The sequence below is a fragment of the Hyla sarda genome, chromosome 3 (genome assembly GCF_029499605.1).
Source record: "Hyla sarda isolate aHylSar1 chromosome 3, aHylSar1.hap1, whole genome shotgun sequence".
NCBI classification, from domain to species: Eukaryota; Metazoa; Chordata; class Amphibia; order Anura; family Hylidae; genus Hyla; species Hyla sarda.
In genome coordinates this window covers 235,883,000-235,909,937 of record NC_079191.1, presented here as the reverse complement: position 1 = coordinate 235,909,937, position 26,938 = coordinate 235,883,000, and the positions used below count along the sequence as shown (strand labels likewise).

At 42.1% G+C, this 26,938-nt stretch overlaps 1 protein-coding gene across 2 annotated transcripts in view; it reads left to right on the top strand.

Moving 5' to 3' along the window:
• The window catches only part of SEC63 (SEC63 homolog, protein translocation regulator), a 75,159-nt gene that overhangs the window by 14,632 nt on the left and 33,589 nt on the right, over positions 1-26,938 (top strand). For both annotated transcript variants that reach the window (XM_056566254.1, XM_056566255.1), the window contains exons 3-12: positions 4,430-4,544; positions 6,506-6,618; positions 17,705-17,766; positions 17,874-17,932; positions 18,455-18,505; positions 19,968-20,076; positions 25,113-25,207; positions 25,309-25,441; positions 25,537-25,629; positions 26,446-26,600. In XM_056566254.1, coding sequence (XP_056422229.1) covers positions 4,430-4,544; positions 6,506-6,618; positions 17,705-17,766; positions 17,874-17,932; positions 18,455-18,505; positions 19,968-20,076; positions 25,113-25,207; positions 25,309-25,441; positions 25,537-25,629; positions 26,446-26,600 — 985 coding nt within the window. The remainder of the gene's footprint in view (positions 1-4,429; positions 4,545-6,505; positions 6,619-17,704; positions 17,767-17,873; positions 17,933-18,454; positions 18,506-19,967; positions 20,077-25,112; positions 25,208-25,308; positions 25,442-25,536; positions 25,630-26,445; positions 26,601-26,938) is intronic.

Here is a 26,938-nt window from a genome sequence, read left to right as displayed (position 1 = left end):
ACAGAAATGACATATTTGTATGATATTTCATTGGTGGGGGTCAGACCTTAAGACTTCTGGTGAGAAACTGAGTAGAGGAGAGGCAAAGCTCCCTCATTGTGTAAAATAGGCTAAAATAATCAGTTCCTTTTTAGAGTTGAGAGAAGTTACAGTGATTCGATTCATCACAAACTTCTCGGCTCGGCGGTTGCTGACTTATCCTGCATAAATTAGTTCAGCTTTCAGGTGCTCTGGTGGGCTGGAAAAGGTGGATACAGTCCTAGGAGGCTCTCTTCTAAGACTGTATCCACCTTTTCTAGCCCACCGGAACACCTGAAAGCTGAACTAATTTATGCAGGCTAAAGTCAGCAACTGCTGAGCCGAGAGGTTCGTGACGAATCAAATTACTGTAACTTCGCTCTTCTCTATTCCTTTTCACAAAATATCCCTAAACATAGTTCCAAACAAACGCTGTGTTCCCAAATGCAGATGTGCTGCTTTTACATCCGGGTGTTTGCTAGGGAACTTTGTAACATCAGTGATGAAATCTCAGGCCTATCATGTGCAGAAAGAGCCTGGGGGCATGCAGGGAAGATGTGTCCTCTCTGCATGTTTGCGTATACAGATCACTGGTAGAGATTTTACTACTCTTACTATTTGCGTTTTTTCATGTTTTTTGGTTTTTATTTAAAAACCTGACCTACAAAAGCATCCCTCTCCCCAAAATTGCCCACCTGTCCAAACCTACATTTACCAGTTTTAGACAGACTGCTTGAAACAAACACATTTAGGTGTCCAGCTCTCTGACACTAATACACAATAGGTTAACAGATGTGGAATGTGAGTTGCCTGGCAGGGCTAACCAGATTTCCGATGAAAATCCGACTTGTGGCTGGATAGGCGCACGCCCGAGGATAGACACAGAGCCAAAATGGATTTTTCAGGCTTTATTTCTGGTGCAGAACAACACGTTTCGAGGGGGCACCCCTCTTCGTCAGGTTCATAGAGTATGAACCTGACAAAGAGGGGTGCCCCCTCGAAACACGTTGTTCTGCACCAGAAATAAAGCCTTAAAAATCCATTTTGGCTCTGTGTCCATCCTCGGGCGTGTGCCTATCCAGCCACAAGTCGGATTTCCATCAGACATCTGGTTAGCCCTGCCAGGTAACTCACATTCCACATCTGTTAACCTGTTCCTGACTGCTTGTAAAGCGGGACCGACTGCCGGCTGCCTCCCAACATACTTATATCCAAAGCGCGAATCAGTGTTGTGCCTGTCCGCACAACACACAAAGGGGAGCATCTTTCCACTTCTAAAAATTACCTATCACCTACGATCTTCACCATTGGAGCGCCGTCTGTGTCTTCTCTCTCTCTGCTTTCTGCTACATTAACCCCTATCCACCAGCTCTAGGCTGTTTGTATCTGCTTTTGCAACAAAAAAAAGTCTCTATATTTGGATGATTATCTGTGTTCAGAGGTTGTGTCTAAAGCTGAGGGAGAGAGATGCACTTAAAACTAAAATTAGGTTTTGTTCCCGTCGCTATAGCGATGTCATATGTTACACAATGTACACATACTTGACATTGCTTTGCACAGGAGAACTAGAAGATTTATCTTTTGGGTAAACATTCACTGAAAAGACCTACCAAAAGTAACTTAATATTTGGTTGCACACCCTCTGGAAAAAATGACTGAAATCAGTGGCTTCCGATAACCATCAATAAGCTTCTTACACCTCTCAGCCGGAATGTTGGACCACTCTTCCTTTGCAAACTGCTCCAGGTCTCTCTTGTTGGAAGGGCACCTTTTCCCAACAGTAATTTTAAGATCTCTCCAAAGGTGTTCAATAGGATTTCGATCTTGGCTCATTGACGGCCACTTCAGAACTCTCCAGCGCTTTGTTGCCATCCATTTCTTGTTCCTTTTTATGTATATTTGGGGTCATTGTCCTGCTGGAAGATCCAAGATCTCAGATGCAAACCCAGCTTTCTGACACTGGGCTGTACAGTGTGTCCCAAAATCCATTGGTAATCCTCAGTTTTCATGATGCCTTGCACACATTCAAGGCACCCAGTGCCAGAGGCAGCAAAACAACCAGAAAACATCATTGACCCTCCACCATATTTCACTGTAGGTACTGTGGTCTTTTCTTTTGTAGGCCTCATTCCGTTTTCGGTAAACAGTAGAATGATGTGCTTTACCAAAAAGCTCTATCTTGTGCTCATCTGTCCACAAGACGTTTTCCCAGAAGGATTTTGGCTTACTCAAGTTCATTTTTGCAATATGTAGTCAGCAGTGGTGTCCTTCTGGGTCTCCTACCATAGTGTTTCATTTCATTTAAATATCGACAGTTCGCGCTGACACTGATGCGCCCTGAGCCTGCAGGACAACTTGAATATCTTTGGAACTTGTTTGGGGCTGCTTATCCACCATCCGGACTATCATGCGTTGACACCTTTCATCGATTTTGCTCTTCCGTCCATGCCCAGGGACATTAGCTACAGTGCCATGTGTTGCAAACTTCTTAATAATGTTTCGCACTGTAGACAAAGGCAAATCTAGATCTCTGGAGATGGACTTGAGATAATTGATACTTTTTTCACAATTTTGGTTCTTTAGTCCTCTCCTTCCTTCTCCTCTTTCTGTAGTCCATGCTTAGTGTGGCACACACAGACACACAATGCAAAGACTAAGTGAAATTCTCTCCTTTTTACCTGCTTTCAGGTGTGAATTTTACATTGCCCACATCTGTTACTTGCCCCAGGTGAATTTCAAGGAGCATCACATGCTTGAAACAATCTTATTTGTTCACAATTTTGAAACGTAGCCAATTATTTTGTCCAGCCCATTTTTGGAGTTTGATGTGACATTATGTCCAATTTGCTATTTTTCCTCCCTTTTTTGGTTTAGTTCCAATACACACAAAGGGAATAAACATGTGTATAGCAAAACATGTGTTACTGCAATCCTTTTTTGTGAGAGATACTTCATTTTCTTGAAACCTTTCAGGGGTGCCAACATTTACGGCCATGACCGTATGTGTGTGTGTGTATATATGTATGTGTATATATATCTAATTTATTTGGGGCTCAGGCATGAAGGGCCAAAGCGTCTCCTTTCATGAAAGGGTTAACATTAATGGTCTGTCTTAAATGTGTAAATCCTGGAAAAACTTCTTCATGACTATTTGTGGCAAAGCAATAAAAGTGTTGTTTCAACCAGTAAATGTTCACCACCTAGTATGCTGAGGACTTGTTCACGTGAGAAGATTTTCTCTTAGGCTAGGTTCAGACTACGGAATTTCCGCCTAAAATTTCGCTTTGAAATTGCAGGCGGAAATTCCGCTTGCTAAAATGTATAGTGTAGTGAATGGTTTTCCGTTCACAAATTCACACTTCGGAATTTGTGAAGCGGAATTTGTGAACGGAAAATCCGCTTGGAAATTTCCGCCTGAAGAAAGGCGTTGCTCTTTCTTCAGGCGGAAATTCGTGCGGAACACATTGCAGTCTATTGGAGACTGCAGTGTCCGCGCGGTCCTAGCGCCGACTGATCAGTAAACACTGGCCGCACTCGGAATCTCCGGGCGGAAATTTTCTGCCCGTAGATTCCGTAGTCTGAACCTAGCCTTAAACTCCCACCGTGTTTCCCGCTGTGAGTTTTAAAGGGGCCAGCTCTCTATGGGCATTCCATATCAGATTTTCAGCAGTAAATTCTCTGCTGAAGAAAATCCGCCACAGACCCCATTGAAGTCAATAGGGTCTGCAGCGGATTTTCAACAGCGGAAATCCACTGCTTAAAATCTGATGCGTAGAGCTGGCAGAGAACTGGCCTCTTTCAAACTCACAGTGTGAAACACGATGGGAGTTTAAAAGAAAATCTGCTTGTGTGAACATACACTAAGGCTGTGTTCACATTATGGAATGTCAGCATGGAGAAGGTGTAAAACAAGAACAAAAAAAATAGGGGCTTCCTTGTATATGATCTGCTCAGAATGCACTCCCCTTGAGTTGTGCAAATTAGGCTTACCTCTAATGCATGCATGTAGATATCAGGTTGCTTATGAGAAACGCCCAGGATGTACAGTATTACACGATAAGAAAGGCTGGAACTATGCCAAGTAGCTTCCACACAAACTGGCACAATCGACCATCCAATAGTAAGCCACAATGTAGAGCACGACCGTCAGGATTAATAACTTTAATATGCAACGCATTTCAGCTCTGTATAATGAGAGCCTTCCTCAGGCATCCTGATGTTGAACCTTCCACATGAAATTATTCATTTTGACAGTAGAGTTCTATTCTGGCAACTCGTGGCTGACATTGGATGGTTGATTACACCTGTTTTGTGGAAGCCTTTTGGATTAATTCCACCCTGCTTTTGCATAGTTTGTAAAGGGGCATTCTGATATGAACTCCTTTTTTGTTTTGTCTGGATTATTACACAGGAAGATAGTGTTAATGCTTGGATGGGCATTGTTCATATTTCTTGCCTACAAGGTCTCCAAAACAGATAAAGAATACCAAGAGTACAATCCATATGAAGTTCTAGGTTTAGATCCGGTAAGTAAAAATTTTAATAATACAACAATTGCAAGCACTGAATACATATGCCCCCGTACATTAAATATGCACAAAATACTGAAAATATTCCACACTGTTGTTTAACATGAGTTTTCTGAAAAATGCGTATTAAAACAAAAGTTACGTGCGAACACAGCCTAACACTCGCATCTCTCTGCTCCTGGCTGTTTTCTGGCCTCCTTTGCACTGCAGCATCTAGGAAGCTTTGGATGATTCCTAGAATCTGCAGTACAGATGAAGACAGCACCCAGGACATAGCCAGGATCGGGGAGAGGTAAGTGTTCGACTAGTCCCCATAAAGGAACAGAACACCTATTTCTCGGACTGGTGTTAAGTGTGGATAGTGTGCATCGCTACTTTACCCATCCCTCACTAGATCGTTGCTTGGTGTCTGGCCCAAAAGAGTTAAGTGGCAACACACAAGCTTGACTTAAAGCGCAACTGTCATGAAATTTTAGTGTAATAACCTGCACACAGCCTTTGTACTGTGTGCAGGTGTTGTGTACAGCAGTTATTTTACCTCATATTTGCAGGCTTTCGTGACGCTAAAAAGTGCTTTTAATCAAAGCCACTGACAGTCGGATAGGCGTGGTGCGAGGTACGCGATGCCCTGCCGCCGCCACGACCACCCACACGCCCACTTTGTATCTCAGTGCTGGGACCGCTGTGTGATTGACACACAGGTCCCAGCGCATGCTCCCTTCAACTAATGTAACGTGCGCGCCGCTGCTTGTCATCAAGTAAACGCTTGCTCCCCCGCTCTCTGCACCTAGCTCTGCACAGGCGCACTGAGGAGGATGACGGCGGTGGGAGCGAGCGCTTGCTGGATGACACGCAGCAGCGCACACATTACATTAGTTGAAGGGCACATGCGCTGGGACCTGTGTGGCGGTGGCGGGGCATCGCGTACCTCGCACCACGCCTATCCGACCGTCAGTGGTTTTGATTAAAAGCACTTTTTAGCGTCACGAAAGCCTGCAAATATGAGGTAAAATAACTGCTGTACACAACACCTGCACACAGTATAAAGGCTGTGTGCAGGTTATTACACTAAAATTTCATGACAGTTGTGCTTTAACTTCTTCCTGGCTGACTGGGAAAGAGGCATACAATGCCTCCTGCTTAGACCTAACTGGGCCATTGACTGTATAGCCACAGGCCCAGCTCAGGCACTCGGGAATCCCGTTCAGAGCAGGGACTCCTTTCATTTTGATAGTAGTCCAAGCTCCTGTTCAGTAAACAGCGGCGTACTGTGTACCATATACATAGCATATGCACCCAATCCACGAGTGTAGAGTCCACAAGATTACAGCAAGTTACCTGCAGATCTCATACAGCTAAATCTCATTTGAATATGGTATGTGTGAACTGAACTGTCATTTCTGTTAACTACTAATGACATATTTACAGTGGCAGTCTCTGAGGCGAAGAGAAGGCTTAGCTTCCATGGCAACCAATCAGCATCCCATAGTTGTCTTGTTAGTGGTATTCATTGAAGCACTGACACCTGTCAAATAACTGTCTTGTTGCTCTGGGTGCTATTGACCCTGGCACCAATGGGGTTAAACTACCAGATGGAAGTTCCATCCATGGAGCTGCTGGCAAGTGTTGTCCATTGTACAGCTTGCACCCCCTGCCTATAAAGTCTGCTCCGCATCGTCCCACCATATTCCTCATGTACATGTATGTGAGAAGGGTGTTTTTACAGGGTTGTGCATTCTTTAGATATATATAAATGATAGAGACAGGCATTCTGCTTCCCTGTTTAGATGGAGCGGTGGTCAAGCATATATGTGCAGGGGGAATCCTATGGGTTGGACCCCAGCAGACATACAATTGTGGATAGATGATAAATGATTTTACATATAATTCAGTAGATGGTTTCGATCACACTAGATGTTACTGACCTATTTCTTTTGCAATCCTTTTTTTTCTGAAAGGGGGCCACTGTCTCAGAAATTAAGAAACAATACCGTCTGCTTTCTCTCAAATTTCACCCTGATAAAGGAGGAGATGATGCTATATTTATGAAAATAGCAAAGGCATATGAAGCGTAAGTACTTTTACATATCTTTTTACTGATTATTTTGGGTTCCTTCTGAAAGAGTTTGGCTGTCATTATGGTTTCTTCTGTCAGGAGACCTGCAGTTCACAGTCTTTACTACCTAAATGATGTTAAAAAGGACCTACCCCAAAAAAGTTCAGCTTGTACTGTTAGGAAATAGCAAAGGGTGCCCTGATCAGACATCTTTTTCCAGCTTCTTTTTTTTTTTTTTTTTTATTCAAAAATTGTTTTATTTTGAAGTATTTCAGAGATCAACATAAAATCTACAATGACAATGTTTACAAGCATAGAAGCATTAATACAAAATAAACACTAGGGAACAACAGTAGGCGGAGCCTATCTAATAGGAATTTTTCCAGCTTCTTGATACGCCCTTCTGTCCCTGAGATATGAGGGTTTATAGTTTATCTGACAATTTAGGGAACCGGTCAGATGGTCATGAACTACATTTTAATAATGGGAGTATTGAATGGAAGGATTATACAGAGGATGTGAATGTTTTATATTGAGTGGGACTGTCTGCCTAGTTCACATCCCCTGACTGTATGATCTTGCCCATCAACTAATATTTACTGCTGCTATTAAAATTAAGTTCACGCCCATCTTACGGATTCCCTGAATTGTCAGACTAACTATAAACCCTAACCTATTTAATGATAATGCTGTCTCATTTTTGGGAGGTTGGCTACAGGTTCTCTTTAATTAAATTGGCATCATAACATTATATGTATATTTGTAATGTACATTGGTTAAACAATGTGTACATTTTTGTATGAGAAAGTACTGTCCTGTGTCTGCAGCTATTGCTTGTGTGTCTGTGCAGAGACAAAATGCAGTGTGGGCAGAACAAGCAGGGCTCTGTGCAGGCTCCTTGTCAATCAGCCTGATCTGTGTGCTGCGGCCATGTTACAGAACCTCAGTGCATAGAGCCCTGCTTGTCCTCAGTGTACAGAGCCCTACTCTTTTTGCCCACAATTGTATCTGGTCTCTGCACAGACACGCACAGGCAATAGCTGACTGCACAGGACAAGACAAAAAAAAATCACCCAAAAATATACACATTTTTACATATAATAAACATATAATGTTATTTACATTATATAAAAAGTTTTTGTAAATGACAGGTAAACGACGTTTGCTTACATAATGTATTGTCCATTAATGCTCAGATTGCATTGTGCATGTCCACCTAATGAATTGAGTGCTGGTGGACACACATGCTTACGCATGCTCCCCAAAGCCAGTTCTCAGCATAGTGGGGGGAATTTATCATTGTATATAGAGCTTTTTTTTTTGTCTATTTTTTTTTAGTGCAAAAATTTCCGCAAGAGTTTATTTATGCTGCATTCACATCTCGTTTTGTACATACGGGCGGGGGGAGGGGCAAACCGGGCGCTCCCGTACCCCAGCCGGATCAGCCCGTCACTCCATTTACTTTAATGAGCTGACCGGAGTCAAACGGTGACTCCGGTCAGCTCAGTTTTGACCCGTATGCGGTTTTGGACCGGACCTAAAACCATAGTATACTACGGTTTGAGGTCCGGTCAGGAAACCGCATACGGGTCAAAACTGAGCCTACCGAAGTCACCCTTTGACTCCGGTCGGCTACAGGCGGCTCATTAAAGTACATGGACTTACCGGCTGATCCGGCTTGGGTACAGGAGCGGCCGGTTTTCCCCTCCCCCAGCCGGATCCGGCACCCGTATGTACAAAACAAGATGTGAATGCAGCCTTATTATTATTATTATTTTTTTGTGTGTGTGCAAAATCTGATAGAATTCTTCATAGCCATGTCTACGGTTAAGTTTACCATAGAGCACTTTCTACTGTAGAATCAAATGTATTAACTGTGTGTGTTTTGTTTGTTTTAAACCCAAAAAAATGCGCAAATGCACTATTCTTGCGCAAGTATACACCACCTTGGCGGACACGTACCAAAGTGTTCTAAAACATCTGAGAATTATATTAACTGTTTTGGGACAGTTAGGACTACTACTCCCATCATGGACAGACTCTGCCCATGATGGGTGTTATAGTCCAGGGGCTGAGGTGCAGATCGCACCGGGTCATTCTCCAGAGACCCGCTGCGATCTGCATTTATTATCTGTAAAATCTTGCAGCATATGCTGCTACACTGCGCTGCCCGCCGGCTCCTGTATACACCGCTCTTAATTCATAATCCCCGCCGGTAGACAGGAGCTCTGATTGGTGAATAGCTATTCACCAATCAGAGCTCCTGTCTCCTGGGTGGGGATTATGAAATGTGACAGCTGTATACAGGAGGCGGCAGAAAACACAGTGTAGCCAAATATGCCGCCGGTTTTAAAGATAATAAATGCAGATGGCAGCGGGTCTCTGGAGAATGACCTGGTGCGATCTGCCCCTCAGCCCCTGGACTATAACTCCCATCATGGATGGAGTCTGTCCATGATGGGAGTAGTAGTCCTTAACCCCTTAAGGACACATGATGATCTCATACGTCTCCATGTCCGAGTCCTTAAGGACACATGACGTATGAGAACGTCATGCGTTTCCCGGCCCCCCGCAGCTATCTGGAGCGGAGCCGGTGCCCGATGCCTGCTGAAATCGATCAGCAGGCATCGCGGCATATAGCCCAGAGGGGTCATGATGACCCCCCATGTCGGCGATCGCAGGGCACCGCTCGACAATTCAGACGAGCGATGCGCTGCGATTCCGTTCCCCGCCACTCGCTGGGCGGGGATCAGAGCCGAATGTCTGCTGATTTCAAACAGCAGACATCCCGGCAGTGTGCCGGAGGAGGTCTGGAGGACCTCCTATACTGGCGATTGTTGCAGGGCGCCGGTAACTACTTACCGGAGTTCTGCAGCGGTTCCGCGTCATCAGGGTCACGTGTAATGGGAGGGGATGGTGGGGGCTAGGAGCATGTTGCTCCGTTCTGCCCTCCATTCCACAGAGATCTGGCGAGCAGGACGGAGCCCCGTGCTGCCCACCATTCCCCCTTTCTGTGGCCCCTTGGCACAGAAATCCCCCAGGGTTAGCTTTAGATTAGGTAGGGACAGGTTAGGGTTAAAAAAAAAAAAAAAAAAGTGTGTGTGTGTGTGTATATATATATATATATATATTTTTTTTTTTTTGGTGTACCTCAGTGGGTGTCCGTGGGTCTGTAGCTCCTTTAGCTGCGTGACCCCGGCCCTGCTGGGGGGCGCAGATCTTTTTTTTTTTTTTTTCTAAGCGTGTGTGCGGACCCTCTTAGTCATAAAAGAGCGGTCCGCCACCGTTTGTTAAAGCCTACCCACCGCTGATCAGTCCCGTAGTACTGATCAGCATTTTTTGTGTGGTGCCGGCGCTTTTTTTTTTTCACATTTTCTAGCGCTTTTTGCACCCATAGGCGGTCCGTGCCACCAGTAGCAGGCGTGTACGGTGTGGCCGGACCATACCTGTGTGTGTGCGGCGTGCCTCACCGCTGTCAGTGATTTATCACTGATCAGCGTTTTTTTTTTTGTGGCAAAGTAACTTTTTTCGGTTAACGTGTTTTTTTTTTTTTTTTTTTTGCACCCATAGGCGGTCCGTGCCACCAGTAGCAGGCGTGTACTGTGTGGCCGTACCGTACCTGTGTGTGCAGCCTGTCCCATTGCTGTCAGTGATTTTTCACTGATCAGCGTTTTTTTTTTTTTTTTTTTTATGGTTCAGGCGGGTGCATTTTTTTCGGGGTAAAGCGTTTTTTTAATTTTTTCGTTTTTTTTATGTGTGGGGGTCTGTGTACAAGCCACCAGACACTGTTCTGGGCTGAGTGGCCGGACCCCCCACTGACTTCTGCGCCCCCTGCCACCACAAGCGCTAATCAGTGCGCACACCACTGATTAGATAAATGCTTTTTTTTTTTTTTTTTTGGCGCAGGTTTTTTTTTGGCGCTAGAAGTCCCCCTTTAAAAAAAAAAAAAAAGTCCCATTTTTATTTTATATTTTTTTCTGTTAGGGCGGGTTAGTTTAGTTAGGTTAGGTTAGGGCGGGTTAGGGAGGTAGTCTCGCACCACACACAGCACATACACCAATAAAGTTTTCCCCCCCACACACACACACACACACACACACACACCCGTATCCCCATTAGAGTAGGGAAATGGCCCGCAGAGCGTTTTCGGCAGAGGAGGCATATGACCTAATTGCCTCCGACTCTGAAAGCATCTCAGAGGACGATGAAGACCCCACCATCCTTATTTCATTGTCCTCCTCATCATCTAGTTCAGATGATGAGCTACCAAGACGGCGAACTCGCCGCCGTGCGGTGCCGCAAACCTCCTCTGCCCTTGACCCTGTGCCCCATGCTAGTATGAGTCCCCCTGGCACTCATACTAGTGAAGCCCCCCTGCCAAGGTCACTGGTACCTAGTACTGGAGAACTTGACTGGTCTGAGCCAGCGGACCACGAGCCCGTGATTCCTGAGTTTGTTGGCGACTCAGGAATCAAAATTAACATCGCCGGGTTCACTGAAAAGGACATTTTCGGTAATTTTTTCAGTGACGACTTTGTTAATTTGATGGTTACACAGACGAATCTGTATGCCCAACAGTTCGTCGCCGCTAACCCGGGCTCACTTTTAGCTAGACCCGGCGGCTGGACTCCAGTCGGTGCAGCCGAAATTAGGACCTTTTGGGGCCTCGCGCTGCATATGGGTATAGTTAAAAAACACAGTGTCAGGCAATATTGGAGTGGGGATGTCTTTTACCAGACACCCCTCTACAGTATGGCCATGACATGTTCCCGGTTCGAGGCCATTCGGAGATGTTTGCATTATACTGATAATGCGGCATGTCCCCCCCCCGAACTGATCCTGCGTATGACCTCCTGTATAAAATCAGGCTGGTCATCAATCACTTCGGGGCCAGATTTTGGGAGGCCTGGGCAGGATGTCCCTGGGCAGGAGGTCTCTATTGATGAGTCTCTCATCAGCTTCAAGGGGAGACTCAGCTTCCGGCAATACATCCCTACCAAGCGAGCGCGGTATGGCATGAAGATGTATAAACTTTGCGAGAGTACCTCCGGGTACACTTGCAACTTTATAGTGTATGAGGGACGAGATTCCCGTTTTGAACCCCCAGAATGTCCCCCCACTCTGGGTGTTAGCGGGAAAATCGTTTGGGGCCTTTTGCACCCATTGCTAGATAAAGGTTACCACCTTTACGTGGATAACTTTTATACTAGAATCCCTCTCCTCACATCCCTCGCCGCCAGATCCACGGTCGCTTGTTGGACAGTCCGGAAGAATCAAAGAGGCCTTCCGCCCCATCATTCCCTACATGCTCCTATCCCCCGGGTGAGTCCCGTGCCTTTTCCCATGAGAACCTGTTGTTGGTCCGGTATAAGGACAAGAGGGATGTCCTTATGTTCACCACTATTCATGGGAACGGCAGCACCCCTGTCCCTGTGCGAGGTACCGCGGGACCGGTCCTCAAGCCCGATTGTATTCTGGACTACAATCGGTATATGGGGGGAGTTGATCTTTCTGATCAAGTCCTCAAGCCATATAACGCCATGCGGAAAACACGCGTATGGTATAAAAAGGTTGCGGTCTACATGGTACAGGTTGCCATGTACAACTCTTTTATACTGTACAAGTACGCTGGCAACACAGGGGCATACCTGCAGTTCCAAGACGTAGTTCTAAAGGCCCTCATCTATGGTGACCGCCAAAGAGCAGGTCAGAGCACCTCTGGAACTTTAGGTCCTCGGATCGTCCCCGGCCAACACTTTCCAGGTGTGATCCCCAACACTGGAAGGTCGGGACGAACCCAGAAAAGATGCAGAGTGTGTCAAAGGAAGGGGAGACGGAGGGACACCACCATTCAGTGTGACACTTGCCCCGATCATCCGGGCCTCTGCATAGGCTGCTTCAGGGAGTATCACACTTCCATGGAGTACTAAATTTTCCATCCTTTGCCCTAAATTTTATTCCCCAGAATTCGGCTCCAATGTACCAGTCCAGGGTACATTGTCTTCCAAATTTTATACCAAAATACCCTACCCCCAAAATATCAAACCCAAAACCTCTTTCCCAATGCCCCTCATAATATCTTTGTCCCCCAAAAAATGGGTCATGGGACACAGAGTCAACAGTATTGAAGGTTTGCAGTTGCCTCAAATGCGCAACGCTCTCTCCCCACCTGAGCGGGTTGCGCATTTGAGGTAACAGAATAGGAACGGCCCCACACATCCCCTTCCCAAATTGATGATTCAGAGTATAGGGTTTGGGGCGGGCATCATTTTTACTTTTGGCTGTACTCTGGGTAATCATTCTGGTAAAATAATTGGCATATCAGTAAAGTTGCAATTTTCTTCCCCCCATAGTACTCTTCATCCATTCCTGGAAAATAAATGAAGGGAACACCCGTCTGTTCCAAATCTCCACTTCACCCTATACACCTTCCCTAGGGGGTGTAAGTACTCACTGTAACACTGTTACGTTCCCCGAGGGGTCTAGTTTCCAAAATGTAATGCCATGTGTTTTTTTTTTTACTGTCCTGGCACCATAGGGGCTTCATAAATGCGGCATGCCCCCAGAGCAAAATTTGCTTCCAAAAAGCCAAATGTGACTACTCCTCTTCTGAGACCTGTAGTGCGCCAGTAGAGCACTTCACCACCATATGGGGTGTTTTCTGAATCGGGAGAAATTGCGCTTCAGATTTTGGGGGGTATTTTCTGCTAGTACCCTTTTTAAAAATGTAAAATTTTTGGGAAAACAAGCATTTTATGTCAAAAATGTTTTTTTTTTTTTTTTTTTTTACATTTGCAAAAGTCATGAAACACCTGTGGGGTATTAAGGCTCACTTAATACCTTGTTACGTTCCCTGAGGGGTCTAGTTTCCAAAATGGTATGCCATGTGTTTTTTTTTTTTTGTTTTTTTTTTTTTTGCTGTTTTGGCACCCTAGGGGCTTCCTAAAGGTGACATGCACCCCAAAAACCATTTCAGAAAAATTTTCTCTCCAAAATCCCCTTGTCGCTCCTTCCCTTCTGAGCCCTCTACTGCACCCACCGAACACTTCACATAGACATATGAGGTATGTGCTTACTCGAGAGAAATTGGGCTACAAATACAAGTAAAAATTTTCTCCTTTTACCACTTGCAAAAATAAAAAAATTGGGTCTTCAAGAACATGCGAGTGTGAAAAATGAAGATTTTGAATTTTCTCCTTCACTTTGCTGCTATTCTTATGAAACACCTAAAGGATTAAAACACTTACTGAATGTCATTTTGAATACTCTGGGGGGTTTAGTTTTTATAATGGGGTAATTTATGGGGTATTTCTAATATGAAGACCCTTTAAATCCACTTCAAAACTGAACTGGTCACTGAAGAATAGTGAGTTTGAAAATTTTGTGAAAAATTTGAAAATTGCTGCTGAACTTTGAAGCCCTCTGATGTCTTCCAAAAGTAAAAACATGTCAATTTTATGATGCAAACATAAAGGAGACATATTGTATATGTGATGCAAATTTTTTTTATTTTGAATATCCATTTTCCTTACAAGCAAAGAGCTTCAAAGTTAGAAAAAAGCAAAATTTTAATTTTTTTCATAAAACTTTGGGATTTTTCACCATGAAAGGATGCAAGTTACCACAAAATTTTACCACTAAGTTAAAGTAGAATATGTCACGAAAAAACATACTCGGAATCAGAATGATAACTAAAAGCATTCCAGAGTTATTAATGTTTAAAATGACAGTGGTCAGATGTTCAAAAAACGCTCTGGTCCTAAGGTGTTAAATGGCCTGGTCCTTAAGGGGTTAAAGTCCCGCAGCCGGGGGATGTGCAAGTGCCATCCCTCAGCGCTGCGGTACTACAACTACTCCCATCATGGGACAGACTCTGTCCCATGATGGGAGTAGTTGTCCAAGGGCAGAGGGACAGATCGAGCTACACAGTCCAGGCCTGACTCTGTTCTCGTTATGCTGAGCATCAAAAATGGCGCTCCTGGGCCCAGGCGGTAACAGGCTGGCATTATTTAGTCTGGGAAGGGCCAGTAACAATGGTCCTCGCCCACCCTGGTAATGTCAGGCTGTTGCTGCTTGATTGATATTTGGCTGATGCTGAAAATAGGGGGAACCTATTTTTTTTTATTTTTATTATTTTAAATAAATAAATTTAAAAAAACGTGTGTGGTTTCCCCCATTTCCCCCAGCAACAGCTTGACATTACCAGGGTGTGCGAGGAACATTTTTACTGACCCTCCCCAGCCTAAATAACACCAGCCTGTTACCGCCTAGGCCCAGGAGCGCCATTTTTGACGCTCTGGGCCTGTTTGTACCGACTCTCATCCCTTTGAAAATATCATGTAAAGCAGACAACATACGTGGACACGCCTGCTTTTACAAAACTGACGTGAACAGTGTAAACTGCGGCACAAAGCTCTTTGAAAATGTGGTCAATACTTTTCTTTGTGGTGGTCGATACTTTTTTTTGGCCGCAAAATTCTTTGAGAATCTCCCCTTCTCTACTTTATAAAGATCTATGAAAAAAAATTATCAAAGAAGTGCACAACTTTCGTAAATCTTAAGCAAGAGTGTAAATTAGACAAGCAGTGTAAAGGGGTAGATCTGTGTCTACAATAGACACCTAATGATAAATCTCCCCCAGTGTGTTCACTGAAACTCAGCCAAAAGAAATAACTTTTTGCTTGTCTGGGAAGGAATAGAGACTATGAATTAGCATTGTAATGTACAGGATTCTATACAGTCTTCTGCCAGAGTAGAAAGATGACTGATTCCCTTCAGAGCCAGCCCAAATGGCAGCACCACCGAGGGGGACTTATGGACGTGAAAGGATATTTTGTTTGTTAGTAACATTGCAAATACTTCAGATGAACTGTAAAAGGAATTTTACAGGACACTCATCACTTATCTGCAGAATATGTGATGAGTGTCTAATCTAACTCCCCATTGGTCATGACAGTTTGAGTCCTGTTTAGCCCTTATTTGAATGAGGCAATGATTAAACACACATACTACATGCTCATATCTGGTCGCTTCTTCTGATGGGTTGGGGGTCTCAGCAGTCTGACCACCAATGATAAGACATTCATTACCTATTTTGCAAATAGGTGTTGGTTTTCTTTATTGGGAGTACCCCCTTTAGCAGCATTTCAGGTATGAAAATTATTAATAGGATAAGCCCTTTAAAAATGTCATGTGTTACCACATTTTGTATTTTTGTTATGCAGGGAAGTAAGTAGATCTCTTCTTTTATTTTATTGCACATCATGGATCCATGCTTAAATGGGCACTGTCATTAAAAATGTTTTTGCTATTGCACTCCTTTATGGTAAATAAAAAATCTTTCTAATTATACTTTTGTTTAAAAAAAAATGAAATGTTATTTGTGTTAAAAAAAAAAAGGTGCTACTAGGTGTCTACCTACTTGTCCAGAGCACATTTCCCCCATCTCTTGCACAGACTTTGGACTCCTGCTGGCCTGGCAGGAGTCCAAAATCAGGAAATGCAGTCTGGAGTGCTGAGGGGGGGGGGGGGTGCAGCCTTAGCGAATCATAGCTCATCTCACACACTGAACTGCTCCAGGCTGTGTGTAGCAGAGTGAGGGAGGAGGTTCTCCCCTGTATGGCTTTAGACGATGTCACGCCTGCTGGGGAACACTCTTTCCCAGCCTGTGAATGTGACTGAGACTGATCAGAAAATACAGAGCAATATCAAGGTAGAAAACTAAAAAAATAATAAAAATAAAGGCAGGGGGTGGATTATCCTGATGGAGGCAGTAAACTGGGAGGATTATAAAGTGTAACAAGATCATGAGAGGTACTCTTTAAAGGGGAACTCAGGTGTGAAAATGTTTTTTTCAAATCTACTGATGCAAGAAAGTTAAACAGATTTGTAAATGACTTCTATTTACAAATCTTAACCCTTCCAGTACTTTATCAGCTGCTGTATACTACAGATATACTACAGAGGAAATCTGTGAAGTTATTTCCAGTCTGACCAGAGTGCTCTCTGCTGACACCCCTGTCAGTGTCAGGAACTATCCAGCGCAGGAGAGGTTTTCTATGGCGATATGATTCTAATCTGGACGGTTCCTGACATAGACAGAGGGGTCAGCAGAGAGCACTGTTGTCAGACAGAAAATAAATTCACAAATTTCTATACAGCAGCTAATAAGTACTGGAAGGATTAAGATTTTTTAATAGAAGAAATTTACAAATCTGTTTTGGGCACCAGTTGATTTGAAAACATTTGTTTTCTACTTGTTTCACCGGAGTTCCCCTTTAGGGTGCGTTCCCACAGGGCGTTTCACGCTGCACAAAATTTACGGCAGCAGCGGGAAATATGCTGCGTTTTCCTTGCTCACTATACATGAACTGCTTTCCGGTGGCAGCTCTATGTGTGCAATGACAAAAGTGCAAAGGTACTGCTCTATCCCCGTGTCCTGGTTTCTGTGCTGCAGACCGGCAGGGTGGCGTTCCCTTCCACGTGCAAACAGTAGAAAACGGAAGACATCCAGCACCAGGAAGGCAGGTAAAACCGTGTTTATTGAGGTACAAAAATAACAAACAGCATATAGAGGAGCGTACGCTCCTCTATATGCTGTTTGTTATTTTTGTACCTCAATAAACACGGTTTTACCTGCCTTCCTGGTGCTGGATGTCTTCCGTTTTCTATGTGTGCAATGAGTTTTGGAGGCGGGGCCGTGTGCCGGCGTGACTGTGACGAGTGGCTCCGCCTCCAAAACTCACTACACACATAGGGCTGCTGCTGGAAAGCCCTGCGTGTATAGTGAGCAAGGAATGCGCAGCGTATTTCCCGCTGCTGCCGTAAATTTTGCGCAGCGTGAAATACGCTGCATATACGCCCTGTGGGAACGCACCCTAAAAGAGAGATTTTGTACAATCCTTGTAAGTTTATAGCCCATCTACAGCCGCATTGCTCGGGCTCCTACTCCCAAAGAATTTTCACGTACTTGCAGAGATTTTCAAAGCTTTGTACAGTAGTTGTAGCAGTTACTTCTATTAGTGTTAGTAAAGCTGATTCTCTGTGTGTTTTTTCTACACCATTGCAGTTTATTGGTAATTTGACTTGTTTAAATTTGCAGTTTAACAGATGATGAATCCAGGAGAAATTGGGAAGAATATGGCAATCCTGATGGACCACAGGGTAAATGGCTATAACAGTTTTTTCAGATAGTTTACTTTAGAGAACGTCAGTCTGTCTATCTTATATACATAGTAACTGTGAGTGCTCTTCCTGTTCTTCTTTTAAAGCTACACATTTTGGCATTGCCTTGCCAGCATGGATTGTGGACCAGAAAAATTCGATGCTGGTAAGTTATTGAGAGTGAATATGTTAGCCTCTGTTCAAATGCGTGAGCCTCGAATTTATCATTGTATGAAGTCTGCATTGCAGAATATGATTTTTTGTTTTGCCAGAAGGATTTTTATGTACAGCTTTGTTTTCCCTGGATGGAACATAACTGACCCCATTTTATGTCAGTAGGGTTTATTGATCACCACTGATATCTATCGTGATATAGAGGTGTAACTATATATAAATATTTATAAAAACTGATTGCGTTCAAAAATGAGTCACTATCTGTTCGGCTCATGAATGGGATTTTAAATTTCCCCCACCGGATCCGGCAGCTGTATTGCATAATCGGGGGAATGTAGCTTAAGATTGTAAAAAAGCAACCTGGGCAGAACAGAAACTGTGTTATGAATTCAATTAAAGAACAGAGCTTTTCCCCAGGCCCTGCATAAGGCATAACACAATTGCACAATAGGCATACTACTACACCCTTTCAGCTTATGCTTTTCATGATTTACCCTTCTAATTTTTGCTTTAGGTGTTGCTGGTTTATGGGCTAGCCTTCATGGTCATCCTTCCAGTTGTTGTGGTAAGTAGCTATAGTTATGACTGCATCTAGGAACCTGCTTAAAATGAATAAAGATGGAATGAATGGAAATAAAATAGTTTGAGCTGAATCGTTTTCCTGGCACGGAGTGTATTTTTGTATTATACTTTATCTGCTGTTTTCTAGTGGAAAACCAGCAGAGATTATATTTTGAATGAATTGGGGCAGATGGCAGACCTTTTCAGCAGGCAGTTCCATCTGCTTTATCAACACACAGTGTTGCTTCAATACATGTTTGAGCTAATGTGTAAGCTATTGACAAGGTCTGTAATCATTAGAATTATCTGTATAGGCCTAGACATTGAACCACAGGAGGTATGATCACTTGGTCTGTACAGGGAGTGGACAAAGCTTTATAAATGGATAATAACTATTAGTAATTCTTGACTTATGGTGGCCATATACCTTCAATGGTTGTTCAGCCAAGAGCTATTTTTCCCGTTCTCTGCATGCGTTCTAAATAAGGAGAGGGGATAGGCCGTTGCCAGGCACCTCTGACAGTGGCGTATATGTGTGTATGTATGCTCTTTTGTGTATTATCTATAGACTGCAAATGTATGTTTCCTTTACTAAGCTTCTGAATTTGTCTTGGTTTATATCCACATTAGCTCCTTTCTGTTAGTCAGTTGTTTTGTTTTTTGGTGGTAGGTTGCTGCAGTTTTGTATCCACCAAAAAGAATAACTGATCATGATGTATCTGTAAAAGCAGAAATTATTATACCAGTATAAATGCAACTTTAATGTGCCCATATGTATGATGGCAGTCGGCCACACCTACTAATCTGGCATAACCAGCCTACTGTCTAATATGTATGAATTAGCCTCATAAGCTGCAGCCAGTGCAGTGTCCGGTTACTGGTTTGGTCTTCTCTCCATTTTGAAATCATATGGATGAATGTCTGAACTGAGCATTTATGTGAAGGGGGAGGAAGAGCAGTCAGACTAACAATTCAACAGTTATTAAAGGAGATATCTCATACTAAAAATTTTATGGAGCCCTGACTATCCCCAGGGGCAACATGTCATGACCCCTGCCCGAAGCTGGGGCCACCACTCCCCCTCCATATATCTCTATGGGTGTGCCATTCAGCAATATTCGGCTCCCTCATAGAAATATATGGAGGGTGTGTGGTGGCCCCTGCTTCGGGCGGGGTTGTGACACGGCTAGGGTTGAAAGTATTTTTAGTATGAGACTTCTCCTTTTAAGGGTTGGGTCACACGTAACTGATATCACTATATAAAAATATACCTTACATACATCCAATATTTATCTATTCATAATTACCTGTTTGCTTAGTAATATTATTTAAAATGTCTCAGATGTCTATGCCAAGTTTGGTGTAATATGTTTTAGAGGAACAGTATAGAATTCTCAAACCTAGTGCTCTAAAGTATGTGTTCAGATAATGTTGTATAATATTCTTGCATGATACTGTTGTTTTAGGGTTCTTGGTGGTATAAATCAATCCGATATAGTGGAGATCAGATTCTTATTCGCACAACGCAGATCTACACATATTTTGTGTATAAGACTCGGAACATGGACATGAAGCGTGAGTCTACTTGTTGTCTTTTTGTTTTTATTTGTTTTATTAAACAGTAAAAAACAAAGTACATAACCTGGGGGAATACCCCAAACAAGGGTGCACAGGTATAATTTACAAGACGACAGTATCCCGCACAGGGGAATAAACAATATGCAGGGGAGTACATACAGTCTGGAAAATAAACAAAGGTTTCCAGCTGGCAATATTCCTTAAAACAATAGGCTTTATTTTAAATCTTTCAAGGCTTGTTCTATACAAAGAGAGACACGTAAAAACACTTACTCTTTGACCATCGTGGTCTTAGTCATAGATTACTAAGACCTGGACCTATTCTGGACCTATTCTGAAGAAAGATTACTAACAGTGGTACAATATTAAACTGCCATTCAAAGTAAGAAATATAGTGCAAGCACAGGTTCCCATATTCCAGGCTGGGGTATACTGAAGGAAGGGCCCCTATCCATGGTAATAGGTAGGTTATAATACTTACAGGCATATCTTTAGTGGAAGTCTGCATATGGTCTAATACTACCATACTTCTAGGACATGTTAGGGAAGGAAGTGGGCCAGTAAAACATCTCTAGCAGCTCGTAAGGCAGGTACTGTGTATTGAGTGGTTGTGGTGGCTCACCAAATCCCCCATACCTTTTTAAACTTCCATGGACATCCCTTGTGATTGAAGACCTTCTGCTCAAAGAGGATTACCAGGTTGACTAGTCGTTTTCAAGCAGAAAGAGTAAGTGGACTGGGATCCATCCACTTCAAAGCTATAGTTTTCCATGCCATAAATAGCGTTTTCCTCAAAAATATTGTAGTGTGGTGTGGCCATGTCTCTTCAGGTAAAACCCTGAAGAGGCAAGAGTCTACTTGTTTAATAATAAAATGCTACTGCCTTCTTTTTGTCTCCGTAATAAAATTTTGCCTTTCAACAACACTGCCTAACTGCATGATCTTACTACTGGAAATTACAAATTAAAGCATTCCGGTCATAAAAAATAAATAAAAATAATACACATCAAAAATATTGTTGGTCTTCTTGCCGAGACCCCAACTCTAGATATAGCTGGGAAAGGCATGCGGCTTTGTGCTTCACTTTCCAATTCTCCACTTGATCTGAAGAGCTCTGTTATGAGTCTGTGGAGCCTGTCTACTGTGACAAGTCAGAATGAACTGCAAGCCAAGGAGTGCTTTGCTTATCCGCATGCTACTCCCGGCCAAATCTAGAGATCAGTGGGGCTCTAAGCACTGTGACCTTGACAGATCAAAATAACACTACACTAACCCTTACTTTTGTTTTAATGGTGGTAACCTTAAAGGGATACTCCAGGGAAGTAAAATAATAAATATGTGAGGTCCCCTCACCTGGCTCCAGCCGTCTCCCGAGGTCATCTGCTCTGGTCTGAGATCGAGCAGACCACAGCAGAAGATCACCGATTATACTGATCAGTGCTATGCCCTATGCATAGCACTGAACAGTATTAGCAATCAAATGATTGCTATAAATAATAAAAAAAAAAAGTAAAAAAAATGTAAATGAAAAAAGTTAAAAAAAAATTATAAAAAGTAAAACCTAAGCAAGTGGTACTGATAAAAACTACAGATCATGGTGCAAAAAATGAGCCCTCACACCACCTCATATATGGCAATTTCAAAGATACTAATTTTGTTAAAATGGTTTGAGCTTTTTTTTAAGTGATACAATTATAGAAAAGCATATAACATGGGTAAAATTTTAATCGTATTGACTAGAGATGAGCGAACTTAAGGACCAGACCAATTTTATTTTTGCAATTTCGTTTTTTCCTCCTCGCATTCTAAAAATCATAACTCTCTTATATTTCCATCCACAGACCCATATAAGGGCTTATTTATTTGCGTCACCAATTTTACTTTGTAACTACATCACTTATTTTACCATAAAATGTACAGTGCAACCAAACAAATATTATTTATGTCGGACAATTGAAAAGAAAACTGCAATTTAGCAAATTTTGGAAGGTTTTGTTTTCACGCTGTACACTTTACGGTAAAAATGACATGTTTTCTTTATTCTGTGGGTCAATACTAGAGATGAGCGAACTTACAGTAAATTCGATTCGTCACGAACTTTTCGGCTCGGCAGTTGATGACTTTTCCTGCGTAAATTAGTTCAGCTTTCAGGTGCTCCGGTGGGCTGGAAAAGGTGGATACAGTCCTAGGAAAGAGTCTTCTAGGACTGTATCCACCTTTTCCAGCCCACGGCAGCGCCTGAAAGCTGAACTAATTTATGCAGGAAAAGTCATCAACTGCCGAGCCGAGAAGTTCGTGACGAATCGAATTTACTGTAAGTTCGCTCATCTCTAGTATTGACCCACAGAATAAAGAAAACCTGTCATTTTTACCGTAAAGTGTACAGCGTGAAAACAAAACCTTCCAAAATTTGCTAAATTGCAGTTTTCTTTTCAATTGTCCGACATAAATAATATTTGTTTGGTTGCACTGTACATTTTATGGTAAAATAAGTGATGTAGTTACAAAGTAAAATTGGTGACGCAAATAAATAAGCCCTTATATGGGTCTGTGGATGGAAATATAAGAGAGTTATGATTTTTAGAATGCGAGGAGGAAAAAACGAAATTGCAAAAATAAAATTGGTCTGGCCCTTAATGGGTTAAAATCATTCTTGGTTGTCCCCTGTGTAAACGGTATGTGCAGCTAACAATGATGAAAGTGAAGGTCATGCTTAAACAATGGAGCGATCACTCGTGCAGCCCTGCTTGCAATTTCAGCTAGCAACAGTTAGCCCCATCCAAAGGGCCCTAAGTAATAAACTGACCCCATGGCTTGAATTCACAGCTTAGACTGTTCACTACTGCTCTGTAATGCAGTAGTCTGCAGAACAGATTATAATAGCTAGAAACAGTGCTGCTCCTCATGTACATACAGGGCAGCTTATCCTAAAAAGTTACCTGAAATGATGTATGCTTTAAAGAGTCTGTCATCATAATGGATTCCCTTTAACCCCTTAAGGACTCAGCCCATTTTGGCCTTAAGGACTCAGACAATTTAATTTTTACGTTTTCATTTTTTCCTCCTCGCCTTCTAAAAATCATAACTCTTTTATATTTTCATCCACAGACTAGTATGAGGGCTTATTTTTTGCGTGACCAGTTGTCCTTTGTAATGACATCACTCATTATATCATAAAATGTATGGCGCAACCAAAAAACACTATTTTTGTGGGGAAATTAAAACGAAAAACGCAATTTTGCTAATTTTGGAAGGTTTTGTTTTCACGCCGTACAATTTATGGTAAAAATGACATGTGTTCTTTATTCTGAGGGTCAATACGATTAAAATGATACCCATTATTATATACTTTTATATTATTGTTGCGCTTAAAAAAAATCACAAACTTTTTAACCAAATTAGTACGTTTATAATCCCTTTTATTTTGATGACCTATAACTTTTTTATTTTTCAGTATAAGCGGCGGTATGGGGGCTCATTTTTTGCGCCATGATCTGTACTTTTTTTTGATACCACATTTGTATATAAAAAACTTTTAATACATTTTTTATAATTTTTTTTTTAATAAAATGTATTAAAAAAGTAGGAATTTTGGACTTTTTAAAAAATTTTTCGTTCACGCCGTTCACCGTACGGGATCATTAACATTTTATTTTAATAGTTCGGACATTTACGCACGCGGCGATACCAAATATGTCTATAAAAAATGTTTTTTTACGCTTTTTGGGGGTAAAATAGGAAAAAACGGACGTTTTACTTTTTTATTGGGGGAGGGGATTTTTCACTTTTTTTTTACTTTTACATTTTTTTACATTTTTTTTTACACTTGAATAGTCCCCATAGGGGACTATTCATAGCAATACCATGATTGCTAATACTGATCTGTTCTATGTATAGGACATAGAACAGATCAGTATTATCGGTCATCTCCTGCTCTGGTCTGCTCGATCACAGACCAGAGCAGGAGACGCCGGGAGCCGCACGGAGGAAGGTGAGGGGACCTCCGTGCGGCGTTATGAATGATCGGATCCCCGCAGCAGCGCTGCGGGCGATCCGATCGTTCATTTTAATCGCGAACTCCCGCAGATGCCGGGATCTGTATTGATCCCGGCACCTGAGGGGTTAATGACGGACGCCCGCGAGATCGCGGGCGTCGGCCATTGCCGGCGGGTCCCTGGCTGCGATTAGCAACCGGGATCAGCCGCGCATGACACGGGCATCGCTCCGATGCCCGCGGTTATGCTTAGGACGTAAATGTACGTCCTGGTGCGTTAAGTACCACCTCACCAGGACGTACATTTACGTCCTGCGTCCTTAAGGGGTTAAACCACTTTTCGCCCAAATAAAGTGAGGGTTTTAGGAGCATTTGTATCCACTTAAGAGACTGAAAGGAATAGAGGAAATTGAGCTCATTTTGTTAATGTTCCTGTGCCCTTTTGGATAAAGGGTAGTGCTGACAAGACTTGCATGTTATATCCTTTTGGCTCTCTAGACTCTTATTAGTGGATATCGCTGAGCTGAAATCATGTCTAACAGAATTCTAGGTAAACAAAGTACACTTTGTACAAAATCAATCTTATTGACTGACTGGCAGAAAAAAGATTCTTGTTTTCCCATTCACTTTGCTTTCTTTTGAGCTTAAGTTTACAGACAGATGTACTGATGTTCTTCTGTAGAATTTATTTTACTTGCCCAATGCAAACTTTACAGCTCCATGAATTATAGAAAATCATGCCAGAGATGTGGACCAAAGTTACTTTACAGTCACTGATTTGGATGTGCATTTTGTGCAATGTTTTTTATTTATTTATATTTTCCAGTTGTCTCTACTGTCAGATTGTTAAAATAAGTTGAAACATTCAGTGGCCACATGTAACACCACAACTAGTCAACAATCTTGTCTTCAACCTTTCTCTCCTTCCAAGCATACTTTTCTTATTATGTTTTTCCATGCTGGTGAATTCATGTGTGGCTAGTGTGCCCTGGAGTCTTGATGATGTAGAATAATTCTGTCATTCCTTTATATCTATTAGGTCTTATTATGGTCTTAGCTGGTGCATCAGAGTTTGACCCACAATATAATAAAGATGCCACAAGCAGGCCGGCAGATAATATACTGATTCCTCAGGTAACTTATTTATCTCATTTCCTTTTCGTCATTCTAGTGAATAAAAATTCAAAAATATAAATTGTACTAAGCGTGTCTGATTTTCTGTTTTTGGCTCTTAGCTGATAAGAGAAATTGGTGGTATAAATCTAAAGAAGAATGAGCCTCCACTAACCTGTCCATACAGCTTAAAATCCAGAGTCCTCTTACTGGCTCACTTGTCGCGGATGCAGATTCCTGAGACACTAAAAGAAGGTTAAAATAAGTATATGTCACTACTTTTTTTTATTTTTTATTTCTATTCTGTAGTTAATTAAGCTTACTCATCTTTGTGGGTTTCGTTCTTTCAGATCAGCAGTTTATTCTAAAGAAAGGCCCAGCTTTGCTTCAAGAAATGGTTAATGTAATTTGCCAACTGATAATCATGGCTCGTAGTCGTGAAGGTAAAACACAGATTTTATGAGCTATGTGTTACTAATATTTAAGATTATTTAAAAAAAATAATACATATAATTAATATTCTATGGCCAAACCAAAAAAAACGAACGGTGCTGTCAATTCTGCCAAAGAATTATGATTCTGATCAAACAGCCTTTCAACTGCCTGTAAGTTTTAGTATGATGAATCTTAGCCTTGTGTGACCTGCTCATTTCAGCATTGTTGTCAAGGTTTAGAAAGGCCCTGTCACAATAAAAATGCTATCCGAGCTACAGGCAGCTTGTTATAGAGCAGAAGTAGATGAGTAGACAGTAGATATATCAATTATTAGACAGTAGATGAGTAGATATATAAATTCTTGATTATTCTGAGCTTAAGAGTCCAGAGGGTGGTCCCACTTAGTGAGTAATAGCCACATATAGAGATGGATGTTAATCAGGGGGAGAAGTTGTTTTGGAATGCTGTCTGTAAAGTCCTTGTAAATACAGATAATTGCCAGTTACAGGATAAATATAATGCTCAGATAGCGAAGTCAAAATCTCGCCTGATCGTTCCCATTGCTTATATTTTTGAAAGTAGTGAATATTTAGTTAAATCTGTTTCTATGCAGTTATACAGTTTTCTTTTACTATTCTAACTCAACTAGCTTTAATAGCAAAAATTGTCAAGAGAATGAGCATTGCCACAGTTTGGTAAATGGAGTCTCTTCACTGTCTTAGTTTTTTCAATAAGGCTGCTTCATAAGGCATATTAAATTCATATTTACTCAGTAAATCTTAATGTTCTTTTATTTATCTTTTATTTTCTCCCTCTTTCTGAAGAAAGGGAACTCAGGCCTCCATCACTTTCCTCTCTGGAGAACTGCATGAAACTCTGTCAGATGACTGTGCAAGGCCTCCAGCAGTTTAAATCTCCCTTTTTGCAGTTGCCTTTTATTGAAGAGGATCATTTAAGACGCGTTTTTAACCATAAAAAGGTATATTGGTCAGTTTTTTTTACTTTCCTCTGTCCTATTAAATTTTTTTCTCGTGGGACCATTTCTAACTGTGTAAGATAATTTTGAATGTACTAAAACCATTTTGCAGGTTATTTTTTTTGACAATGTGGCTTCAATATGATCTAAAAGGAAGTGTAAAATACCTGATTGATTTTCTTCACTTACACTTGGATAGTCTAAGCCAGTGTTTCTAAACTCGTGGGTTGCGACTCCATGTTTAGTGGGTAGCCAATGCCATGCCTCCGTGTGTACCTTTATTCCTAGACCTTGCAGCTGCTGGCAAAAGTGCATGCAACTAATAGGATATGGCCACCTTA